This window comes from Pholcus phalangioides, unplaced genomic scaffold, assembly GCF_987345545.1.
Source record: "Pholcus phalangioides strain wild (caught in Gottingen) unplaced genomic scaffold, Ppha-v1.0 ptg000004l_1, whole genome shotgun sequence".
Lineage (NCBI taxonomy): Eukaryota > Metazoa > Arthropoda > Arachnida > Araneae > Pholcidae > Pholcus > Pholcus phalangioides.
This window is the reverse complement of record NW_028301597.1, coordinates 7,982,971-8,004,765: the sequence shown is the minus strand read 5'-3', so window position 1 is coordinate 8,004,765 and position 21,795 is coordinate 7,982,971. Positions and strand designations below refer to the sequence as shown.

Sequence of the window (21,795 nt, the reverse complement as noted above, 5' to 3'; positions counted from 1 at the left end):
AATCGTTGTACTGTTGATATTTGGCTCTTTTGAATAATGAATTTGCCGACCACTGGTCTAGCCAATGACGAAAAATTGCCAGTTACAGGGACGTAGCCATAGCGCTCAGCTCTTCAAAAACACTACATGCTAAAGATGTCTGTGCCTATGCTCGCACTGAATTTGTTGAGTGTTAGCAAACTTATACACAGTCAGCCTAAGCTATCAGTCATCTTTGATGAGACCGGTTGCAAGATACTAAAAGAGAAACCCATGGTTGACAGCTCATCCGTTTTGGCAACTGCAACAGAGGTGAATGGACTGTATCGTCTCGATAATGAAACAAACTTTGTTTGTACCACTTCAATGAAGCAAGACACCTGTCAGATATGGCACAGGAGACTGGGTCACCTTAATTTTCGTTCCCTAAGAGAGCTGCAAAAGTCACATTATTTCAAGTGTGATTTAAAATCTCATTTTGAGGATTGTGATGTTTGTGTTCGTGCAAAATCATACCGCCAATCCTTTCCAAAATCAAGCAAGACACGTGCAGGAAATCTTCTGGAACTTGTCTCTGTGGCCCCATGCAAATTTAATCAAAAGGTGGAGCTCGTTATTTTCTTACTTTCATTGATGATTTCTCCCGAAAATGCTTTGTATACTTCCTGAAGTCTAAAGATCAAGTTTTTGACAAATTTATTGAATTCAAGACATTTGTGGAAAATCAGATGAAAAGAAAAATCAAAGCCTTACGTTCTGACAATGGTGGAGAATATGTCTCTGGAAAAATGGAAAATTTTCTGAAAGATGCTGAAATATTGCATCAGCGAACTGTGTCACATACACCCGAGCGGAATGGAGTACCTGAACGCCTCAACTGCACTTTGACGGAAGCTGCTCGTGCTATGCATTTCAACTCTAATTTGGACATTGTGTTTTGGGCCGAGGCTGTCTTGACAGCTACCTACATTCGTAACCGATGTCCTACACAAGCACTGAAAAATCGCACTCCCCAAGAACTGTGGTCTGGATGAAAACATAGCATATTGCATCTTTGCATTTTTGGATGTCGAGCCATGGTTCATATTCCCCAGTGTAAAAGAAAGAAGTTGGATTCTAAAGCTTGGGATGGTATCCTTCTTGACTACAGTGACGAAACCAAGGGTTATCACATTTACAACCCCCAAACAGAAGAGGTGCAAATTGTTAGAGGTGTGAAGTTTTTTGAAAACCAGTTTCCATTTGGCAAAATGGATTCACCGAGTCATGATCCATTTCCGTCGCCTGAAAATGCAGAGTACACAGTTTTCAAATGTTACTATTTCCGAGCCATCTCTAGAGACTGAAACATCATTGGAAAGCAGTTCAGAACATTCTTTCTCCTATACTGTAAGGACACCTGATGTTTTGCCAAATGTTCCAATTAGATCCGATCGCTATCCTCAACATACACGCCAACAGAACATTCGTATCTTCAATTATGATTTTGAATCCTTCCAAGCTTCATTGTGTGAATGTCCACCTGAATCATTGACTGAAGCTCTGAACAGCCAGGATGCTGAACATTGGACAAAGACCATTGAGGGGCTGTTCAAGTATTACATAATCAAATTTTTAGCTATTTTTGACCCCCCCCCCCCTTGTCAGCAAAATTTCGTCATCAGCTTCATCTCTCTGAATCCTAACTCATATTTTCATAAGGGGGTGGCTGATGACGTAAGGATTATCCAAACCCCCCCCCCCCCATCGATGATGACATAATACTTGAACGGCCCCCGACGAGGAACTAAAATCGCATGCTGATAATCAAACATGGATTCCAGGTCGGAAACTGACTTGCGACAGTCCAGCTGAACTTCCTCCAGGTCGGAAAGCCATTTCCATGAAATGGGTATTCAAGATTAAGCAGACTGCTGATGGTTCTATTGAAAGGTACAAAGCCCATTTGGTTGCTCGTGGATGCTCCCAAAGCTATGGCCTTGATTATGATGAAACCTTCTCACCGGTCATCCGAACAACTTCGATCAGACTTCTGCTTGCCCTTGCTGCTAAATATGACTGGAATGTTCATCACATGGATGTTGTGACAGCCTTCCTCCATCCGAAGTTGGATGAAGACCTGTACGTCAAGCTTCCATCTGGATCCATTTGTCGTCTTTTGAAATCTGTCTATGGTTTGAAGCAAGCCAGTCGTTCATGGTATATGTTACTACATGATGTTCTTCTCGACCTTGAGTTCACTCTGTCCGAATAAGATTCTTGTGTGTACTTCAAGATCGAAGGGGGGGGGGGTGGGTGGGAATAATCATTGTGGGAATATATGTGGATGACATTCTAATTTTCAGTGATGATAAATCTGCTATTGATGATCTCAAAACTGCCCTTGTCAAAAAGTTTAAGATGAAAGACCTTGGTGAAGTGAACCATTGTTTGGGTATGAGGATCACTCGTGATCGAAAGAACAGAAAAATTTTCATTGATCAAGAAATATATCTGAAGGATGTTAGTGTCCGTTTTGGCATGTCTGATTGTCATGCATAGGCGGAGATAGACTTGGAAGTCTGGGGGGGGGGGCACGATGATGTCAATTCACATATGCATATATACATTAGATCAGTCAACTTCACCTTTGACGCTGGGGAAGGGGGCACGCTGCCCATGTTGTCATGGTGTTGCCACTCCTCTTGAAGTAGGACTTAGTCTATCCAAGAATGATGAACCGAAGACCGTATCTGAAAAGAAAGAGATGTCCAATGTACCTTACAGAGAATTGGTTGGCTCTCTCATCTTCGCTGCATATTCAACGAGGCCTGATATAGCTTTTGCTGTTGGTCATCTAAGCAAGTTCAACAACAACAACCCTGGAAAAGCTCATTGGACTGCACTGAAACGTGTTTTTCAATACATCAAGTCAACTGTTTCTATGAAAATGATGTATGAAGCTGATCACTCTGAACTTTCTGCATATGCTGATGCAGATTGGGGAAATTGTTTGGACACCAGAAAGTCCATATCTGGATATGCATTCATGATGTCAGGAGGAGCTGTCACCTGGATGTCAAAACAGCAACACTCCGTAGCTCTCAGTTCGACCGAAGCTGAATATATGTCTAAGTTCAGCAGCTAAGAAATGTGCCTGGTTGAGAGGAATAATGTGCGAGCTGAAATTGAAAGGACATCAGAAATCCACTGTGATTTATTGTGACAATCAATCTGCAATAAAATCTGCAGAGAACCCAAAATTCCGTGCTCACACTAAACACATTGATGTAAGGCATCATCATGTTAGATCCAAGATCAGAGAAGGGGACATATTCCTTGAATTTGTTCAGGATCAAGATATGATTGCAGATATACTTACGAAAGGATTGCAAAGACCAGCTCATCAAAAGCTTTGCAAAGAACTGGGACTTGTCACCTGATTTCAATGAATTTTGTGTTGTAAGCCAATATAAATATTCAGCTGGTCAAAAAATCAATTTTTTCTCAATGTTTTACTCTATATATTTAGGGGGGGGGGGAATAAAACTGGTTTCGGTAACTCTTATGCCTGTGGTCTAAAAATGTTTAAAAAAATTTTTCTCATGAAAAATTTAAAATAAAGTTTATATAATTTCTTTGCATATAAATTTCAAATGTTAGTGTACACGAATTATTTTTACTCATATTCTGTATGTTTTTGTGAACACTTTAGTGGAAATTTCACTTGAATATTGAAAACCTAAAAAGTAATGATTTTTTCAAACAAAGTTGCTTAAAAATTGAACCTCACAAGTCATCTGTATCATTTTTTGATAAATTTTAACTTAATTTTTTTTCTCAAAAAGTTTTAGAGATATGGAAACAATATTTTACATGGTTAGTAAGGATGTACGGATGGTGAAAGCAATAAATGAAAAAAAAATCAAAATCTGTGACCATGGGTTTCATGGCAGGGTGATTTGGCATGGAATGAACCGAGAGCACAAAGGAGGAAAATGAATCAATATCCTAGAATTGAAAATATATATATTGTTTTCTTTTATTGTATCAGCATGTACAAAAGCTCACAGAAACAAGGTTAAATGTGAAGAATATTCTAGTTTTTTTTTATGAAGAAATAAATATTTTATTATCATCATAATCAATTGATAGTTGAAAAAAATATATTCACAAAAGTCTGTTGAAGTTTTTTCTTACTGCCATTACAAATGCAGAAAGGTCATTTGTGATGTTCAAATCAGCTACCAAGGAGGCAATTTCCTGGATGTTTGGGATACAGTTGACAACTAAAATAGAGGTAAATAATTAAAAACTAGGTTAATCTAGTTCTCAGATCAGAGGTTCTTAACCTGTTTTAAGCCGCAACCGATAACTCTGTTAAATTTACAAAATTATTAAAATCAGTTTGGCAATAAGTGCATTTATAACATGACAGTAATTAGATTTGCACAACCTATCTCAGAAAGCCCTGTGACCAAAATTTATATCATGGCCCATAGGTTAAGAACCCGTCTTACGTTAAGCTAGTTAAATTATCATGTGTAATAAATAATAGATCTAATTCTAAAAAAAAAAATTGTTTCTACACGAAACCTTAAACTCTCCATTCTTTACCAAAAAACAACACATCTATTATTTCTTGCCTTCCTAATGGTCGTATGCACCAAAAGAGTTTAACTGCAATTGCAGGTTAAAGGATTAGTGATAGACACGGATTGGTTAAATTCGGGATTTTAACCAGTCCATGTCGATAGTTTAGGAGCATGTTTAAAAAAAAGTTCCTCCTGAAAGTTTATATTAATTTTGTACATTACAGGGAACATAAAATGTTTGGTGTAAATTTTTAGTTTTACCTTGGGGGTTAAATTATTCAATCACAAGGTAAAATTTCTACTCTTTAAGGGGTCGCATACCCTCTAATATAGAGAAAAGTTAAAATAGCATTAAAATACTATTTTACATTGATTTATTAGAAATTTTTTCACATACTTTTGATTAAGTATACTATCCTAATGCCAGAGTATAAAATTCTACATATCTTTAATACTTAATTTTTTTAAAATTTTCAAAAAAAAAACCCACATTAAAAACAGCTTCCGTGCGTGATAAAATGATATGACAAATGTAACCATTCAATATTGAAATTAAAATGAAGAAAACCGTTCTTTTCATAAAATGAACTAAAACATTTCAGATCCATACATAAATATGTGTCTTATAAAAAAATTAATTTTTGAAAATTTAAATTTTAAATTAAATTCTTAATAAGAATGATTCAATGAAATTTCAGTCTCAGATTCATTTTATGAAATGAACCATTTTCTTCATTTTAATTTCAATATTGTATGGTTACATTTATGCCATGTCATTTTATCATGCACACAAGCTGTTTTTAATTTTTTTTAAACTATTCAAAAAATACATTAAGTATGAGATATAAAAAATTTTATATCGGCACAGGAAGGCATACTAAATAAAAAAATGTGGTGGAAAAACTCTGAAAACCAATGGTTAAATAGTATTTTTAATGATATAACTTTTCCCATGTAAAAGGGTTTGCAACCCCTTAAGACGTTTATTGTTGTAGCAAATAAAGGGAACATTACAAATATTTTGTACAATGATATTTTCCACACTAAAGTAGTTAGAAATTTACATGAATTTAATCTACATTTAGTGTACATAATGTAGCGTGGTGAATAATGCACATTTTGGTTCAGTTAGTCATCATAGTTTGAAAAATCATCAGATACATACAGTACGTGCAATCATGAATTCATGCATTTTTCTTCTACCCCTTCATATTTGCACATTTCTGTATATAGAGTTGCGCAGTAACACCTCCCAGTTTGGCACATGCTAGTATTACAGCCATGCAGTTCTATTATAGCATCAGGAGCAGGTGGTAAGTCAGTAATAACTGGAACAAAACAGTTATCTTTTTTCAACCACACAATTCGGGCGGAGGCAGAGCTGGTATCAGTTCGATATCATTGGCCCAAACTAAAGCTTGATTATGAGCTCTAAGTGCTTGCTGTTTAAGAGTAGCTTGAGTTAGAGGTAGACTTTCAGATTGCAGTCTCTCAAACATATGCCAATGAAGATCTTTAACGTTAGCTATTTGTTTAAGTTATCTGTATAACTGCCACACAAAGAGCACTAAAATGTGTACCCAATAAATGTTTTTTTTCCTAGTGCTGTAAATGCTTCAATGACACATTGTCCAATCTTTAGAAATCCTCGCTAAAATGTTAATTTTCCTTTTCCATTAAACTTGCCTGTTGTGTCACAGCCAGTAAAACTGAAAACCAGGAAGTGTTTAAACTAATTCTGCTCCAAGACAATCATATATTGGCTTGAGAGCAACAATTCATTTTTTTGGTTGTTACGAGTTGTAGAGGCTTCCAGAGAATCCCAGCGGTTGAGACTTCATTCTCAAAAATGGATATTGTCTTAATGCTAGTATGAGTGCATCTGTGTCCAGAGTCTAACTGGGGGGGGGGGGTTAATAGATAAATGCAAAGTAAAAACAAAGTCTAAACAATTATGAAATGCCCTTACAATGAAATTATAATTGAAAACTTACCACAAAAATTTGAAATCTACCACAATATCTCAATTTATAATCCTACTTACACATACAAATAAGATATATACAGGTTATTATCAAAATTTAACCATACCGTACATGGAATCTCTTCCAAATTTTAATAAATCAAACCATTTATATTGTAACTGGTTATTATTTATTAACGAGAACAACAATACCATCCTTGAAATTAGAGGTGTACACAGACTCAACCTTCGAAGGGGGCCCATGAACTTTCTTTCAGAGAAATGCTTAGTTACTAACCTCCAGAAGCATTTTAAATCAACAGATTGATTAAGACAGCAAGTAAAGGGTTTTTTTAAATCGTAATTTTAATTTTTTCACCGAATATTTTAAGATATTTAAAATTTTTTATCGTCTGGGGAAGAAGGCACAGACTGCTATGCCCATCCGGCCCTACACCTGTGAGCAGAGTTAAACTCAGTTCCTTCAATTTATATCCAATTAAATTCAAATGCATCGTCGTTCATTATGTATATTTTTTTAATTACCATTCATAAAAGGCAATTCAAATTCAGTATCTACTAAATATATCTAGAGTACAGTTTAATGCAAAAGTAGGCTTAAATTAGGACATAACACAAAATAAATTATCAATGAAAAATGTATCTACATTTGATCAAGTATGATAGTATGTTTGATAAATGATTGAGACACCTGTGATGGCACTTGTTTGCACAGTTTTCTTATTTCAGGATCAATTGATAATTGCAGACAAATGTCTGGTTCTGCATTCAGGTGGCTTCTGCATTTCGTTTTGGTTCCTGTGTATGCAGAGAATCCTGCTTCACAGAGATATGTGGTTGAGAAAGGCAGCAGTACTAATTTTTCTTTCTCAGACAAGATTTTAAATTCATCTTGTAATTTAAGCCAAAATTTGGGTACGCTTTGGTTTTTGAATGCAATTTTTAGTTCGCTATGTGATGTCAAATCTACCAAGACCTCGTATTCTTCTGAGTTTAGACTGGGTGGTCTTTTATTCCCGCTGAATACATTCAATACCCATTTAAAGTCATCGAGTGTCTTCTCTTGAGCTGTAGAAAAATAATGTTCAAAAGAGTCTTTCAAAGTTTCGAGATGTGCCTGGATAGCTTTTTGCACTGCTTCTTGAATTTTGAGATTATTTTTTTTCAGGAAGCTCTTTGTTAGAGGAAAGTAATCCCTGTCCATGTTTTCAACACATTCCAACCAATACACAAGTTTCCTCTTGAAAGAAGACACTTTGGCACTTGCATCAAAAACTGTGGGTTTTTTTTCCTTGTAATGATAAATTAATTTCATTAATTTTGTTGAAAATATCGGCCAAATATGCAAGTTTGTGAACCCAGTCTCCATCATTCAAACCCGTCGCCAATGAAACGTTCTGATCCATCAAAAATACGGCTCCCTCTGAGCGAAGTTCCATCAAACGTATAAGCGCTTTCCCTCGAGATAACCACTTTACTTTAATGTGCAACAGGAGGGACACATGATGACTTCTCATGTCTTCGCACATTTGTTTGAAGAGCCTGCTTTTAAGAGGCCTCGATTTGATATAGTTTATCATTTTTATAGAATGGTTCAACACAGCCATAACTTCATTTTTCAGAAGGCATTTTTCTCGACGCTAGTGCGTGTCTATGAAGAACGCATGGCTACTGCTACATTTTTTTGCCTTATTTTTAATTCTGGCAATTGCTCCAGCATTGTGGCCCATCATTACCTTTGCACCATCAGCACCATGGCATTTCATTGATGATAAAAATTCGTCCAAAAGATCAAAAATCTCACTTTCTGATGTGTTGGTTGGCAATGGTTTGCAGAAAAGGAGGTCTTCCCGAAAGCTTTGTAAATGAACACATCTAACAAACACCATTAAAACTGCCAACCCGCGACGTCAGTAGACTCATCCATTTGTAGCGCAAATTCGGTGCACCTGATGCGGCTGATGAGTGTATCTTTAACGTCATCAGCCATATCGATGATTCGTTTAGCTATGGTTCCGTTACTTTCAGTTCATTATCTGTTGGGCCAGATACCCCCAGAGGCCATGATCTTTTCCAAGCTGGAAGCCAAAACAGGATTTTGGCAGAGAAGTCTTGAAGGTTGACGACTTTCATCACGCCTTTTGGAAGGTTCAGTTTCTTGAGACTTCCATTTGGAATTTCTTCAGCTCCAGAAGTTTTTTAACGAGACATTACAGACCTTCAACAGGGTATTCCAGCCGTGACGAACCTGACAGATGACACTTTAGTGTGAGGCATCACTCAAGAAGAACATGGCAGACGTCTCAGAGAGGTTCTTTGACGATTCCATGATGCGAACGTCACCCTCAACAAAGACAAGTGTGTCTTCGGCATCACTGAACTAAGGTTCTTAGGTCATCTGATAGACCACATAGGAATCCGGCCTGACCCAATGAAAGAAGAAGCCATAGAAAATCTTCAACCACCAAAAGATCTACGTGAAGCACAACGTTTCATTGGAATGGTGAAATATTTGGCCAGGTTCATACCAAATTTAAATGAAATTTTGACTCCAGTTCAAGCGCTACTGAAAACAGCCAATGACTTTGTGCGAGACTCCGAACAAGCTCGATGCTTCAAGGAAATCAATGCTTGCTTACGTCGGCACCAGTCCTAGCACGGTTTGATCCTAAGCTACTGGTCATCGTCTCTGTGGATGCATCATCTTACGGCTTGGGAAGTGTGTTGCTTCAAGAACACAAGGACGGTACGGTACACCCTGTGGCCTACGTGTCAAGAACTATGTCCATTGCAGAAAGAAGATACACACAAATCGAAAAAGAAGCATTAGCACTCACTCGGGCTTGTGAGAAATTTGAAGACTTCATTATGGGACTCGAAGTGTGTCTTGAGACCGATCACAAACCACTCGTGCCCATATTTTCAACGAAGCAACTGGATGAATTAACGCCTCATTTACAATGCTTCAGGCTATGGATGATGAGATATTCATTCTCAATCTCGTACAGTCCAGGTAAACAGCTCTTAGTAACAGACACCCTTTCAAGAGCCCCTCTTGAGAGTGACAACTTTGGCAAATTGGAGGAAGGGACTAAGACCTATGTGAAACTTGTCATCTCTACACTTCTTGCTTCGGAGGCTAAGATATTAGAGATCAAAGATGGACAGAAGAAAGATGTCACGATCTCGAAGATAATTTCTTTGATTGCTGGCACTTAACCAGATAAGAAGACATTGAGCCAAGCAGAATTACCACACTTCTACGTCAAGGACGAGCTGTTCATCAAGAATGACTTACTGCTACGAAACAGTCGCCTTGCGATTCCACCAGTCTTACAACAAGACATTCTAGAACGACTTCATTGTGGTCACTTGGAAGTGAACTAGTGTCGTGCTCTTGCAAGCGAGTGTGTTTGGTGGCCCGGTCTGTCAACGCAAATTGATGACAGGATCAAGAAATGTGCTGTGTGTTCACAGAATAGGAGCAACAGGCATGATCCACTAATTCAAACAGATTTTCCATGGGAAATGGTAGCCATTGATTTGTTCAAGTTAAACGGAAAATGGTATTTGCTTCTTGCAGATTACTACTCTCGATACCCAGAGTACGAGTTGTTAAACTCGCTCACTTCAGCGAATGTTATTGAGCACTGCAAATCCTTTCCCTCCATGGCATTCCGAAGGAGGTACACAGTGACAATGGGGGTCAATTCGAGAAAGTGAGAAACTCCCAATTCCAAGAATTTGCACAGACGTATGGATTTGAGCACATGACGTAAAGTCCAAGATTTCAGCAAACGAATGGTTCCATCGAATCCATGGTCAAGGTGGCCAAAGGGCTGATGAAGAAAAATTCAGATCCATACCTAGCACTGCTGCAGTACAGGAGCATGCCATTAGAGAATGGCTGTAGTCCAGCTCAGCTGCTGATAGGGCGTCGCCTTAGAACAACAGTTCCGATATACCCTCATCTGCTAAAGCCTTACCAACCCAACGAAGATCGCTTAAGGGGGAAGGAGAAGGCAAGGATTGAGAAGCAGAGGAAAAATTATGATAATTGTTAAAAGGAGGCTTAGAGGCTGAATGTAAACACAACTATTTATTTGTTAAACATGATAACGGTTAGACAACCGTAGTAGTGCTAATACTGTGCACAGGTTTATATACAATCTCGATCGGTGACGTCACAAACAGTAGCGACATACGCGGAATGCTAATGAATACAAGGGTTACGTTAGATGACGTCATAACAATAATCGCCACGGTGTCCGCCAAAGCTGCATTAAGAGTAAGCGTGAACAGTCCTATGGGAAAACCGGAATCCACACATGACATCAGCGCCCTCTCTGTTGAGGAAGGACAAACTCCTACTGCTGGCCTGTGATTGGCTGCTTGCGTCGGGAAGGAATCGTCTTTTTTCCCCTCCACGCCATTTTGTTTACTTTACTCATGTGAAGACGCTTAGCTAGCTATTGCTCTTTATTTTTTTGGCGAATTTTAATCTTTAAAATTCTTAAAAAGATCCTTCTAAGGGCCAACTAAAATTCTCTACATACCTTGTAGCTATATTTATTGAATATGTCCGCGTATCCGAAGTTTTATTGCAGATTTGATGGTTGCAAAATGAACTCAAAAACTGGTGTTCACATGTATAAATTTCCGAAAGACAGCAACAGGTAAGTGAAAAATTTCCTTCATTTTATATTTTATATTATTTTCTAGGACATGATAAAAGAATTGATTTATCAGGGCTATAGTCAGTCATTCTCATCCATAATTTTCATTACACCACATTAGAACCGTAAAAATGCGCGAAATTTCACTGAAGGGGAAAGAGCCTAACATTGGTAGGGGTAATAATAACGTGCTTTGATGATAGAAGGTAATCGATTTTCCACTGCACTTTCACATATATATAATTGTAATATTTCAATTCATTTTCACGGACGTTGAGGGGGTAGACATGTCAGGGCAGCACGTTTTTACTTGTAATTAATGTAAATTCGCAATTAATAAACTATCTAGTTAATGTTAATTTAAATAAAATAATTGGTGATAATGATACTGGGAAAGCTCATGTATAATGTGACAAACAAATGTAAGAAAAAAATATTTCCCATTTCTGGAAGAAAATCTGTTCATGGTCGAGAAAAAAATGTCCCAGATTTTCAATCTGGAACAGGATAATTTTTCTAAAAAAAGGATAAATTTTCCAAAAGTTTTGCTTGGAAAGACATAAAAAATTGAAATTCTTTTGTACACAAATTTTAAAAAATACTATGGTACTCATTGAAATTTTTTAATTTCAAAACATTGTAATTTCATTCATGTGGAGTATAGTTATAGTTTGTCAGTCAAGCCCTGAATCACAAAGATATGTAGACCTCATAAATTTTGTAGAAGCTATTTTTGTACCTGGAAAACCAGGTCCAATAATAATGTTTTTTTCACTTTTCCAGGGCATGTCGACCCTATTTCAAATTCTGTGGTGTCCTAACTCCTAATTATTTCGTCTGATCAAAGAGGAAAACAACTGATTTAGATTATAAAAAAATTGTTCACATTTGTGAAGTGAGTTAAGATTTGTTTAAAATTCACATTTATTTTTATGAAACTATTTTAACAAAATATGTTAACTATAAATTGCTATGGCGGTAATACTTAGTCAACCAAGCTACATTTCTCTGAAAAAAAATCTGTTCAAAAAAATTCTTGCTTACATAAAAATACTATCGAGGAATGGCATTAGTCTCATACTGTTCTGCAGAGTAGACTGGTTAAAATTATGACGTAAAATTTCGGTGATTTGAACAACGGAATTTAGTTGAATAGTTTAAGTAAAAATAACCTAGTGGTATATATGTAAAATTTTGTCGTCAAAGCATGAAAGTCCATGGGAAAAAAACGTAAGAAATGACATTTTAATGTTCACTCTGCTCATGTTACTCCACAGAATTTATTTTCCTAAAATGCTTTTTGTGGCGTGTTTCGATAGTATACACATATGCATTTCAGTTTTGCCTGAAATGTGATTAGAAAGCAAAATAACTTTCTGATAACAAAAAAGGGTGAATTTTGGACATTCATGGTTCTGGCTTCAGGAGACGATATGGGAATGTGATAGTCAGAAACTTCTCAATTAAAAGAAATATAGAAGATATGCTAAATATATATAGAGAATAATATAAGAAAAACTAATTAGTTAAATTTGAAAAATAAGATGAAATAAAAGTTCTTAATAAATATCAAGATTTTCTTGGTAAACAATCAGTTGATTTTTAGTTCACAAAATAATTAATTCAAATCAAAATAATAGTTTGAAAAAAAATCATGATTTTTTTCATACCCTACTGTTGTAATCATAAGTTTTCATTTTTATTTATTTATTTTTTTACTTTCCTTAATGAAAAATAGATTTCTCATGTACAATTTTTTTTTTCTTTGCAGGTGTCAAAAATGAGTAGCTGCCTGTAACAACCCGAAACTCATAGGAATTTCTGCTGAAAAACTACATGCCAATGGTCGTGTTTGTGAGACATTTCCAGGATTGGTGTTTCATGAACATAAAATTAAAAAATAGCTTAGTATGTTAGCACAGAATGGACTGATATTTCACAGTGGAGCATTGGCTGTAATCAGAGCATGGCTTGATATTTTCATTGAAGAATGAACTGATATTTATCAAGATATACAGAAGACTGGATGTTGTGAAGATATTTATTATTTGCGATGTTAATTTTTTAAGGAAGGAAAAAACTCATCTTATCAGTCTTATATTTATCAGTCAATAGTGGGCTGTAATTACCATAGAATGGCCCGATATTTTTACTATAGAATGGTTTGGTATACTTTACTGTTAAGTAAAGTTTTCTGTAATAAAAGTTTTGTTTGAAAATTGTTTTTGTACTTTAAGCATTTTGTCTGAATGAGTTTGGATAGTGATACAATTTACATGCATTAAAAACAAAGTAAATTTTCTTTGCTTTTTTAAAAAATTAGCTCACTACACAATCGCGAAATATTAAAGTTGATCGGGGTGGGTGGGGGGGGGGGGTTATGAAGATAATAAATAGAGTATCGATTGCAAATTGACTGATCTGTATTTTTTAACATAAATGTCTCCTAAGAAAAAATTTGCTGCTTCTCTGAGGAATTTCTCGATTTCGTAGCAATAGACTACAATAATAAAAATGTCAATGATAAAATCGTACTAACGAAAGTAAAGGGGCGTGGAAGCCACGCCCATCAGTCTGAAAGTTTCTTCTTCCGCACTTCAGATGGCGCTGCTATCAATTCCGCGGCCATTCTTTACCATTGAGTGGATACGCTTATCTTTCAAGCGGCTTTGGTGTCCGCACTTGAGAGCAACTGAATGTAGGAGACACAGTGTGGGTGGCGGACATGAAGACGTGGGGTGAAATCGAGCGCAGGGCAGATACCCCGAGATCTTTCATTATCAAGATGCCAAGGGGATCTGTGAAAGGAAATCAGTTCCACCTGAAAAAGACTGAATGCCCTGAGCCTGGTTCAGAATTGTAGAGCTCCCACCTGCTGGTCCGACAGTCCGGGATGACAACACCACGCCAAGAAGGCCAACTGGACAGTCGTTAAGAGGACAAACATCCGTCCCCATTGGAGTAACACGATGCAGTCGTGTGGTGCTGAAGCCCCAGCACTATCCGCTGACTGAAACGATAGACTAGAGTCATTTTTATGAAAAAATAAACATAAAAGGGGGTAAGTGTCGGAAGTGAAATGAAGTGATGTATAATAATGGGATCGAGTGAAAAGGCCATGGAGTTAAAGATGGACAAGTGGTTGACTGTTGGACATGCGACAACGTTTCTGGGCGCTGGACCCGAGGAGCGAAAATTTCATTCTGAAACCTCTCCTTCAACATTACAAGGGGGGGGGGCGTCAAAATGCACACTTGCCCTGGGTGACCAAGCATCTAGTTGCAGCCCTGTTGATATACATGTTTAGAAGATTAATCAAATCTCACCTTTCAATTACAGTACTGACATTGAACAATATTTCTGATTCTCACCGAGATGTTTCATTTCCTTCTTTCTTCCACCTCCAAACCAACACCCTCTTTCGTAATCTACATTATGACATATACCTATACAACTTAAATTTCTTCATTACACACAACTTCCGTTACTGAAATTTCCAATTATAGTATATACATAGATATATTCTTCTTGTCTGTTTTACTTACACCTTCGGCTCTCTACCTCATTTATTTCATAATTGAATTGTTTTTTTTAATTGCACTAACACTGTTTGCATCAAAATTTTTAATTATTAATTTCTTATTTATTTATCACTTCAGGCCTAAAAGTGAAAATTTGGAAAAAAAAGTAGGAAAAATAGGAAGGAAAAAATGGAATTCCCAAATTATCGTGGCATTTAAAAATGTGTCATTGAGATTCACACCTTATATATTTTAATTATAGTATTATCTATTGATATTTCAAGAAACTCAATCACACACTCTCTCTCTCTCTCTCTCTCTCCCCCTAACAAATTTAAATATCTTTCATTTTCACAGAATGTGGGATCAAAAACAATGCAAATGGCAGAACTAAAAAGAAATTAATCAAATTTCTACTGTTACTTGAAAAGTCCACTTAATGATCTTTTGATCCATTCCCCCCTCCCTGCTTTTCGAAGAAAGAAAATCTGTCTAGGTGCCATAGAAATGTAGAGCATGCGTGCTTAACCCATCGCCCACGGGCCGAATGTGGTCCCAGAGTCATCTGTTGTGGCCCACATTTTCAAACCTAATTTTGTAAAAATGAACTAAGCGATACACTTCCAGATCGTTCAAGAGGCCTGTGGCAGTTTCAGGTCATTCAAGTGGCTCGCATCATATTTACAGATCACCACGGCACAGCTCCAGATTACTCAAGTTACCCGAGCTGCTGTTCCACTTCACATAAGTGAGCTGTGGCACATTCCTAGATCACTTGAGTGATCTGCGACACTGTTTACCAACACTTAAGTGACTCACGGCAGAGTTCCAGACCACTCCAAGTGACCCCAGGTACATTTGCACATCATTCAAGTGACCCATGGCATATTTACATGTCATTCAAGTGACCCCACGGGACGTTTTCTGATCATTAAATATTTTGCAGCATATTTAGAGATCACCGTGGCACAGTTCCGGAACACTCAATTGACCCATGAAACTTGTAACACAAACCGAAAGGTTGTAGTGTACCCTATGAGAAAAGTCATCTGTAATAGTCAGAAAATATCGGGTTTTTCCTTTAGAAATAGTAGGAAGAGGCCCGCAAACATCCATATGCAAAAGTTCCAAGGGTTTGGATGATCTTACTTTTGATATGGACTTGAAGGATTTTCTTCTCAATTTTGCCAGTCTACAATCTTCGCAATTTAAATTCTCGTATTTTAGAGCAGGGATGCCCAGGACGCTTCCAGACTGACTCGTCCACGTAATGTACTTCAAATTAATATGACAATATTTTTTATGCCACTCCTTTAAGTTTCCTTCAACTGATAAACTTAGTGCTTTGATTCGTCTGGGATATGTAGGCTTACAGTAATATAGGCCATTTTCTTTGTTTGCTACGAACAATTTCTTCCCAGTTTGTGATGTGATTTCAATCTTATCGTCCTTGCCAACAAAAGTATATCCGAACTGACAACGGGATGGAATTTACACACAATGAATTTTGTGAATTTCTAGACAAGGTATTAAAACTGAACGCACAAACACCTACACGCCCGAGCAAAACAGGGTTAGCGAACGTTTTAATTATACAGCTTTGGATGCCATTAAAACCATGCTGAAAGATGCAGATTTGAGTAACACTTTTTGGGCGGAAGCTCTATTGTGCTTCACGTACACTTGGAACAGAGTATGTCACCATGGACAGACAAAAAGTCCCTTTGAATTATATTGTGGCCAAAAGCCGTCTGTAAAACATTTGAGGATATTTGGTAGCACAGTATACATTGGAGTGCCTAAACAGCTAAGAAATAAATTAAGTTTGAGAGCCAAGAAGGGCATCATGGTGGGCTATGCTTTATACACTCGTGGTTATCGTATCTGGATACCCGACGAGATGCATACAATTGAAACTATAAATGTTACCTTTAAGAACTGTGATCGAGAAACCGTCCTGGACACAAGACCAACATTTATCCACATTAAAAGTGGATCTGAAAGTGATCTTGAAAGTGACTCAGAATGTGATCGTAAACCCGAGAAGTTGGACGATATAAAAGGTGATTCGGAATCTGAGGAGTTAGATGTTGTGAAGAAAGAATTTAAATCCAATTTTGACAATGCCGAAACATCCAATCGAGACACTGCACGTATTTGGGTGAGAAAGGTTATACCTAGAAAAGATAGCTCCCGCATCGACGTATACTACAGGATTGAAGGAACTAATTTGAGATTAAGATCTCATAAAGATGCCGAGCTCATAATATCAAATACGATAAAAACTTTTTTGATTTCAGCGGAAAAAATATATATTCAGGTGTAATGAAAAATAGTGATATTGATTCTAATATTACACCACAAACATATTTTGTTGACATTGATATTCCGAAGAATTATAATGATGCATCAAGATCTCCGCAACAGGAGCAGTTGCATAAAGCCATGATGGATGAAATGCAAATAATGTCAGATAGAAATGTCTGGGATTTAGTGCATAAATCCAATAATACCCCTATTGTGGGAAGCAGGTGGGTCTATACCGTCAAGAGAAATGAAAAACAAGAAATAGTACGGTAAAAGGCACGTCTTGTTGCTCAGGGATATAAACAGCGTAAAGGGGAAACATACGACAAAGTTTTTAGCCCTGTCATCAATTTTTCAATAATACGACTATTTTTTACATTATTAGTCTGCTTGCTTGGCTGGACACACTGTCAACTTGATGTAAAGTGCACATATTTATATGCTAATCTCAATGAAGAAATCTTCATGCATCAACCGCAAGGTTTTACCAGCAACAAGTACCCAAATTATGTCTGTAAGCTGAATAAAGCTATTTACGGATTGTGCCAAAGTGGTCGAGAATGGTTTTTCGAGATTCACAGCGTTTTAGAGAAACTAAACTTTAAAAAAATTGAACTGGTGTAATTGCGTATACACTTATGACGGCAAAGTAGTATTATTACTTTACGTGGATGATATTGTTGTTTTTAGCAAACTAAATCGCGATATTGATGAGATCATATCTAAGTTAAAATCAAAGTTTGATTTTAAAATATTAGGGAAAACTAGGAAACTCCTAGGTGTCAATTTTGAGAAAATTGAAGGAAAGTTTTTCATTCATCAGATAGATTATATCGGTAAAATATGTGATATTTTTAGGAAATTTAAATTTCCTATGTCATCTTTGCCAATAGCTAAGGGAACTTTGTTATCCAAATTAAGCTGTCCTAACTCCGAAGCGGAGACCAGAGAAATGGAAAAATTGCCATATAGAAATGTGATAGGATGTTTATCGTATATCGCTGGTCGCACTAGGCCAGATATCAGTTTCACCGTTAATATCCTCTCACAATTCCAAGAAAATCCCAGATTGATGCATTGGAACTGTCTAATGAAGTTATTAGGTTATGTGGAAAATACAAAGTATTTGAAACTTGATTTGTCTAATATAGAAAATTTTAGTATCAAATGTTACAGCGATTCCGACTTTGCAGCTAACAGAGACGATCGTGTTTCCATGGGCGGTATTATTTTGTTATTGGATAGTGTACCTATCATGTGGAGAACATTTAAACAAAAATGTGTATCTCTTTCAACTATGGAAGCTGAGTACGTCACCTTGACTGAAGCCGCAAAGGAACTTATGTGGATTGCTCAAATAATAAATGAAAGTAATGATCTGAATTTATTTAAACTTTCCTCGAATTACAAAAATGAACTCTTGTGCGACAATCAAGCAGCGATTGATTTTTCAAATTCTCCTATTGAAAATAACAGAACTAAGCACATAGATATAAAATACAATTTTTTAAGAAATCTGGTGTATGAACGAAAATTCGATTTACATCACATTAATGGTAAAAATAATCTAGCCGATATTTTTACGAAACCTTTGTGTAAATATGAATTAAAAAAATTTGTTGATAACATTTTCATGAAAGTTTAAATATTGTGTTTAAAAGAACGATCATTTTATACGATTTTGCTTTGAATATGTTGAATTTGAAAAAAAAAGGATGATCTTGTATTACGATTATAAGCATTTATTTTTTTTTCATGATCATGTGAGGGAGGGCAATTGTTAGGCAGAAATGCTGATTCTTCTTTTCCTATGATCACGCATCCTATGTTGATCTGCTTGCGTCGAGCGATAAAGATTTCCCCCCCCCCTTTTTTTTCTCTCTCTGATACTGATGTTATCTTCATTTTTGAATACGGCGCCGAGTAAACCTGTTTTCATTGGTTGTTTTGTTCGTAGTGCCAGATGGGCGGATTACTGATTGTGTGTGTATATATATAGACTACATGATGTGCTTTTTTTGTATCTTATCTTTTCATTTGCCTTGAATAAAACCGGCTTTGATGCCGATAGATTATTTTTAAACTTGGCCCGACTCGACTTGTTATTTTTCGATCTTAAATTTGATGACTGAACAAGAGTATCGACCAATTTCCATCGCCATATTGGGATGTAGTCAAAGAGTTTTCCCGATATCCTCTGTCCACACATCCAAAAAATATGAAAATTAAAGAGCACAATATCAAGCACTTTATTGAGACTACAGGTCCACCAGTTTTTGCCCGACCTCAGCGGCTTTCCATGGAAAAGTTGAAAGTTACATGAAAAGAGTTCATATTATGCAATAAGGACTTTGTCAGCATTCTAAAAATAGTTGGTCTAGTCCACTTCATATAGTACCAAAGAAATCTGGTAACTGGAGACTAGAGCGCTAAACAAGATCACTGTTTCTCATCGCTACTCGATTCCTTTCCTCACAGATTGCTCAAACATTCTCCATGGTATGGCAATATATTCTTCAATCCACCTGATTAGAGCGTATCAACAAATTCCAGTCAACGAGCCAGACATTCCAAAAACCATAATAACTACACCATTTGGACTCATTGAATTTCTGTATATGACCTTCAAATTATGTGATGCAGCACAGACCTTCCAGAGATTCATGAATGCAGTCTTACAAGGACTGGAATTTGTATTCAGTTACTTGGACGATATTCTGGTTACTTTTCTAGATAAGCAAACTCATCTCCAGCACTTGTGTCAAATATTCAGTCGACTTGACCAATACAGACTGTGCATAAATTTGTCACAATGCATATTTTGCATCCCGACCATCAAATTCTTGGGATATGAAATTAGCAAAAATGGATTGAAATCGTTATTTGCCAAAGTAGATGTAATCAAGAACTTTATGCAACCAACCCACTTTGGCCACTTCCTTGCACCAATTCTTGGGCATGTGAAATTTGTACTACCGGTTCATACATAAGTACATAAGTGTGCAGACCTGCAACGGCCACTCACCGCTATATTAGCAGCGCATGCAAAAAACAGCCGGAAACCACTCAATTGGACTTAACAAGCTTTACAAGCTTTCACCAATGTCAAGGAAGCACTCCACAATGCTACTTTGCTCGTTCATTCGAAACCAAATGCGCACATTTCCCTCGTAAGAGATGCATCTGACAATGTCATCAGTGCAGTGCTACAGCAAGAACATGACAGTGATTCACCCCCAGTTTTTTCATTCCCCTGTAAAATACAAGTAAAATACTGTGCGTATGACAGAACTTATAGCTATTTATAGAGCAGTTAAACATTTCAATGACAACTAGAAAGACGACATTTTACCATTCATATTGATCATTGCTCATTGATGTATGCCTTCAAACAAGACCCAAACAAAGCTTTGCTTCGACAACTACATCGAGTTATATTGCAGAATTTACTACTGATATTAATTATATTCCCAGAGCAAACAATGTAGTTGCTGATACTTTGTCATGCATCAAAACTATTGCTTCTCCATCAACAATCGATTAAGATGCGATTTTTGGCTCTCAATGTGAAAATGAATTGTGTGAACTCGAACAAATCTCACCACTACTACTACTAAACCATGCATGCACCTCATCCATATTCCTCTGCCGAACTCTAATGAATTGGTACATGTTGGAATGTGCATGTCCGTGTTGTGAACCTAATGTGAAGCTTGTTTCTGTGTAATGCTTGTTATAGTGCTGCCACCTGCCTCATATTTTTCAAACTATAAGTGAAGTGTAACGATTGAAGATTTTGCTGTTGTTGGCCTGTTTGTGACATTTCCACGGGACACATCCATCCTTATATTTCAGAACCACACCGAAGACAAGCTTTTGAATCACTCCATACACTTTCAAATCCAGGAGTCAAAGCTACCACCACAAGTTTCTCAACATTTCATCTGGCGCAACATCAAAAAGATAGTAAGACATGGACTAGAATATGCGTTGCATGCCAGTGTTTGAAAGTTCACCAACACACTTGTTCCGCTCTGGCCGAATTCAAAGTACCAAACAATTGATTTCAACGCATCAATCTCGACATAGTTCGCTCACGGTACTTCCTAACGATAATACAGATATTCCAGATGGATTGAAGCTTCACCTATGCCCGACCAAACTTCCAAAACAGTCGCCAAAACCTTAATTGCAACCTGGTTTGCCAGATTTGGCATACCACAAAGGATTACCACAGACCAAGGAAGACAGTTTGAGAGCCATATTTTCCAGACCTTCAGCAGATACCTCGGATTCCAACATCACAAGATTACTGCATATCATCCACAGGTGAATGGAGTCATTGAGAGACAACACTGAAAGCTGCCCTAAGATGCAGAATTCAATCGCATCCAGCTTAGGTTGACGCTATTCCATTAGTGCTGCTAGGCATAAGATCAGCAGTGAAAGATTAAGGGTGCTCTTCTGCAAAAATCCTCTCGGATCACTATTGAAACTGCTTGGTGAGTACTTGTCAGCAATAGAATACATCAAACTATCTGATTTCATCCATCAACTTCAACTAATGGGTTCAATGAAACCCATACCTACAACACCACTCACGCATCTATGCCAACATATATTCTTACAGATGTACAATCCATGTTGAATGTCTTCCTGTGTAAGCCAAACACATATTTGTGTAACGAAGTACCACAATCTGCCTTGCAACCTACTTATCAAGGCTTATTTCTGGTCAAAAATCAATGAGATAA

The 21,795-nt window shown here is 37.0% G+C and overlaps 1 protein-coding gene across 5 annotated transcripts in view; it reads right to left on the bottom strand.

Annotated features, from left to right (window-relative positions):
- Window positions 1-3,975: 3,975 nt before the first annotated feature.
- The window catches only part of LOC149086517 (uncharacterized), a 183,784-nt gene continuing 165,964 nt past the window's right edge, over window positions 3,976-21,795 (bottom strand). For all 5 annotated transcript variants that reach the window (XM_089255975.1, XM_089255976.1, XM_089255978.1 and 2 more), the window contains one exon: window positions 3,976-4,247. In XM_089255975.1, the coding sequence (XP_089112101.1) occupies window positions 4,129-4,247 (119 nt within the window). In that variant the 3' untranslated portion in view covers window positions 3,976-4,128. The remainder of the gene's footprint in view (window positions 4,248-21,795) is intronic.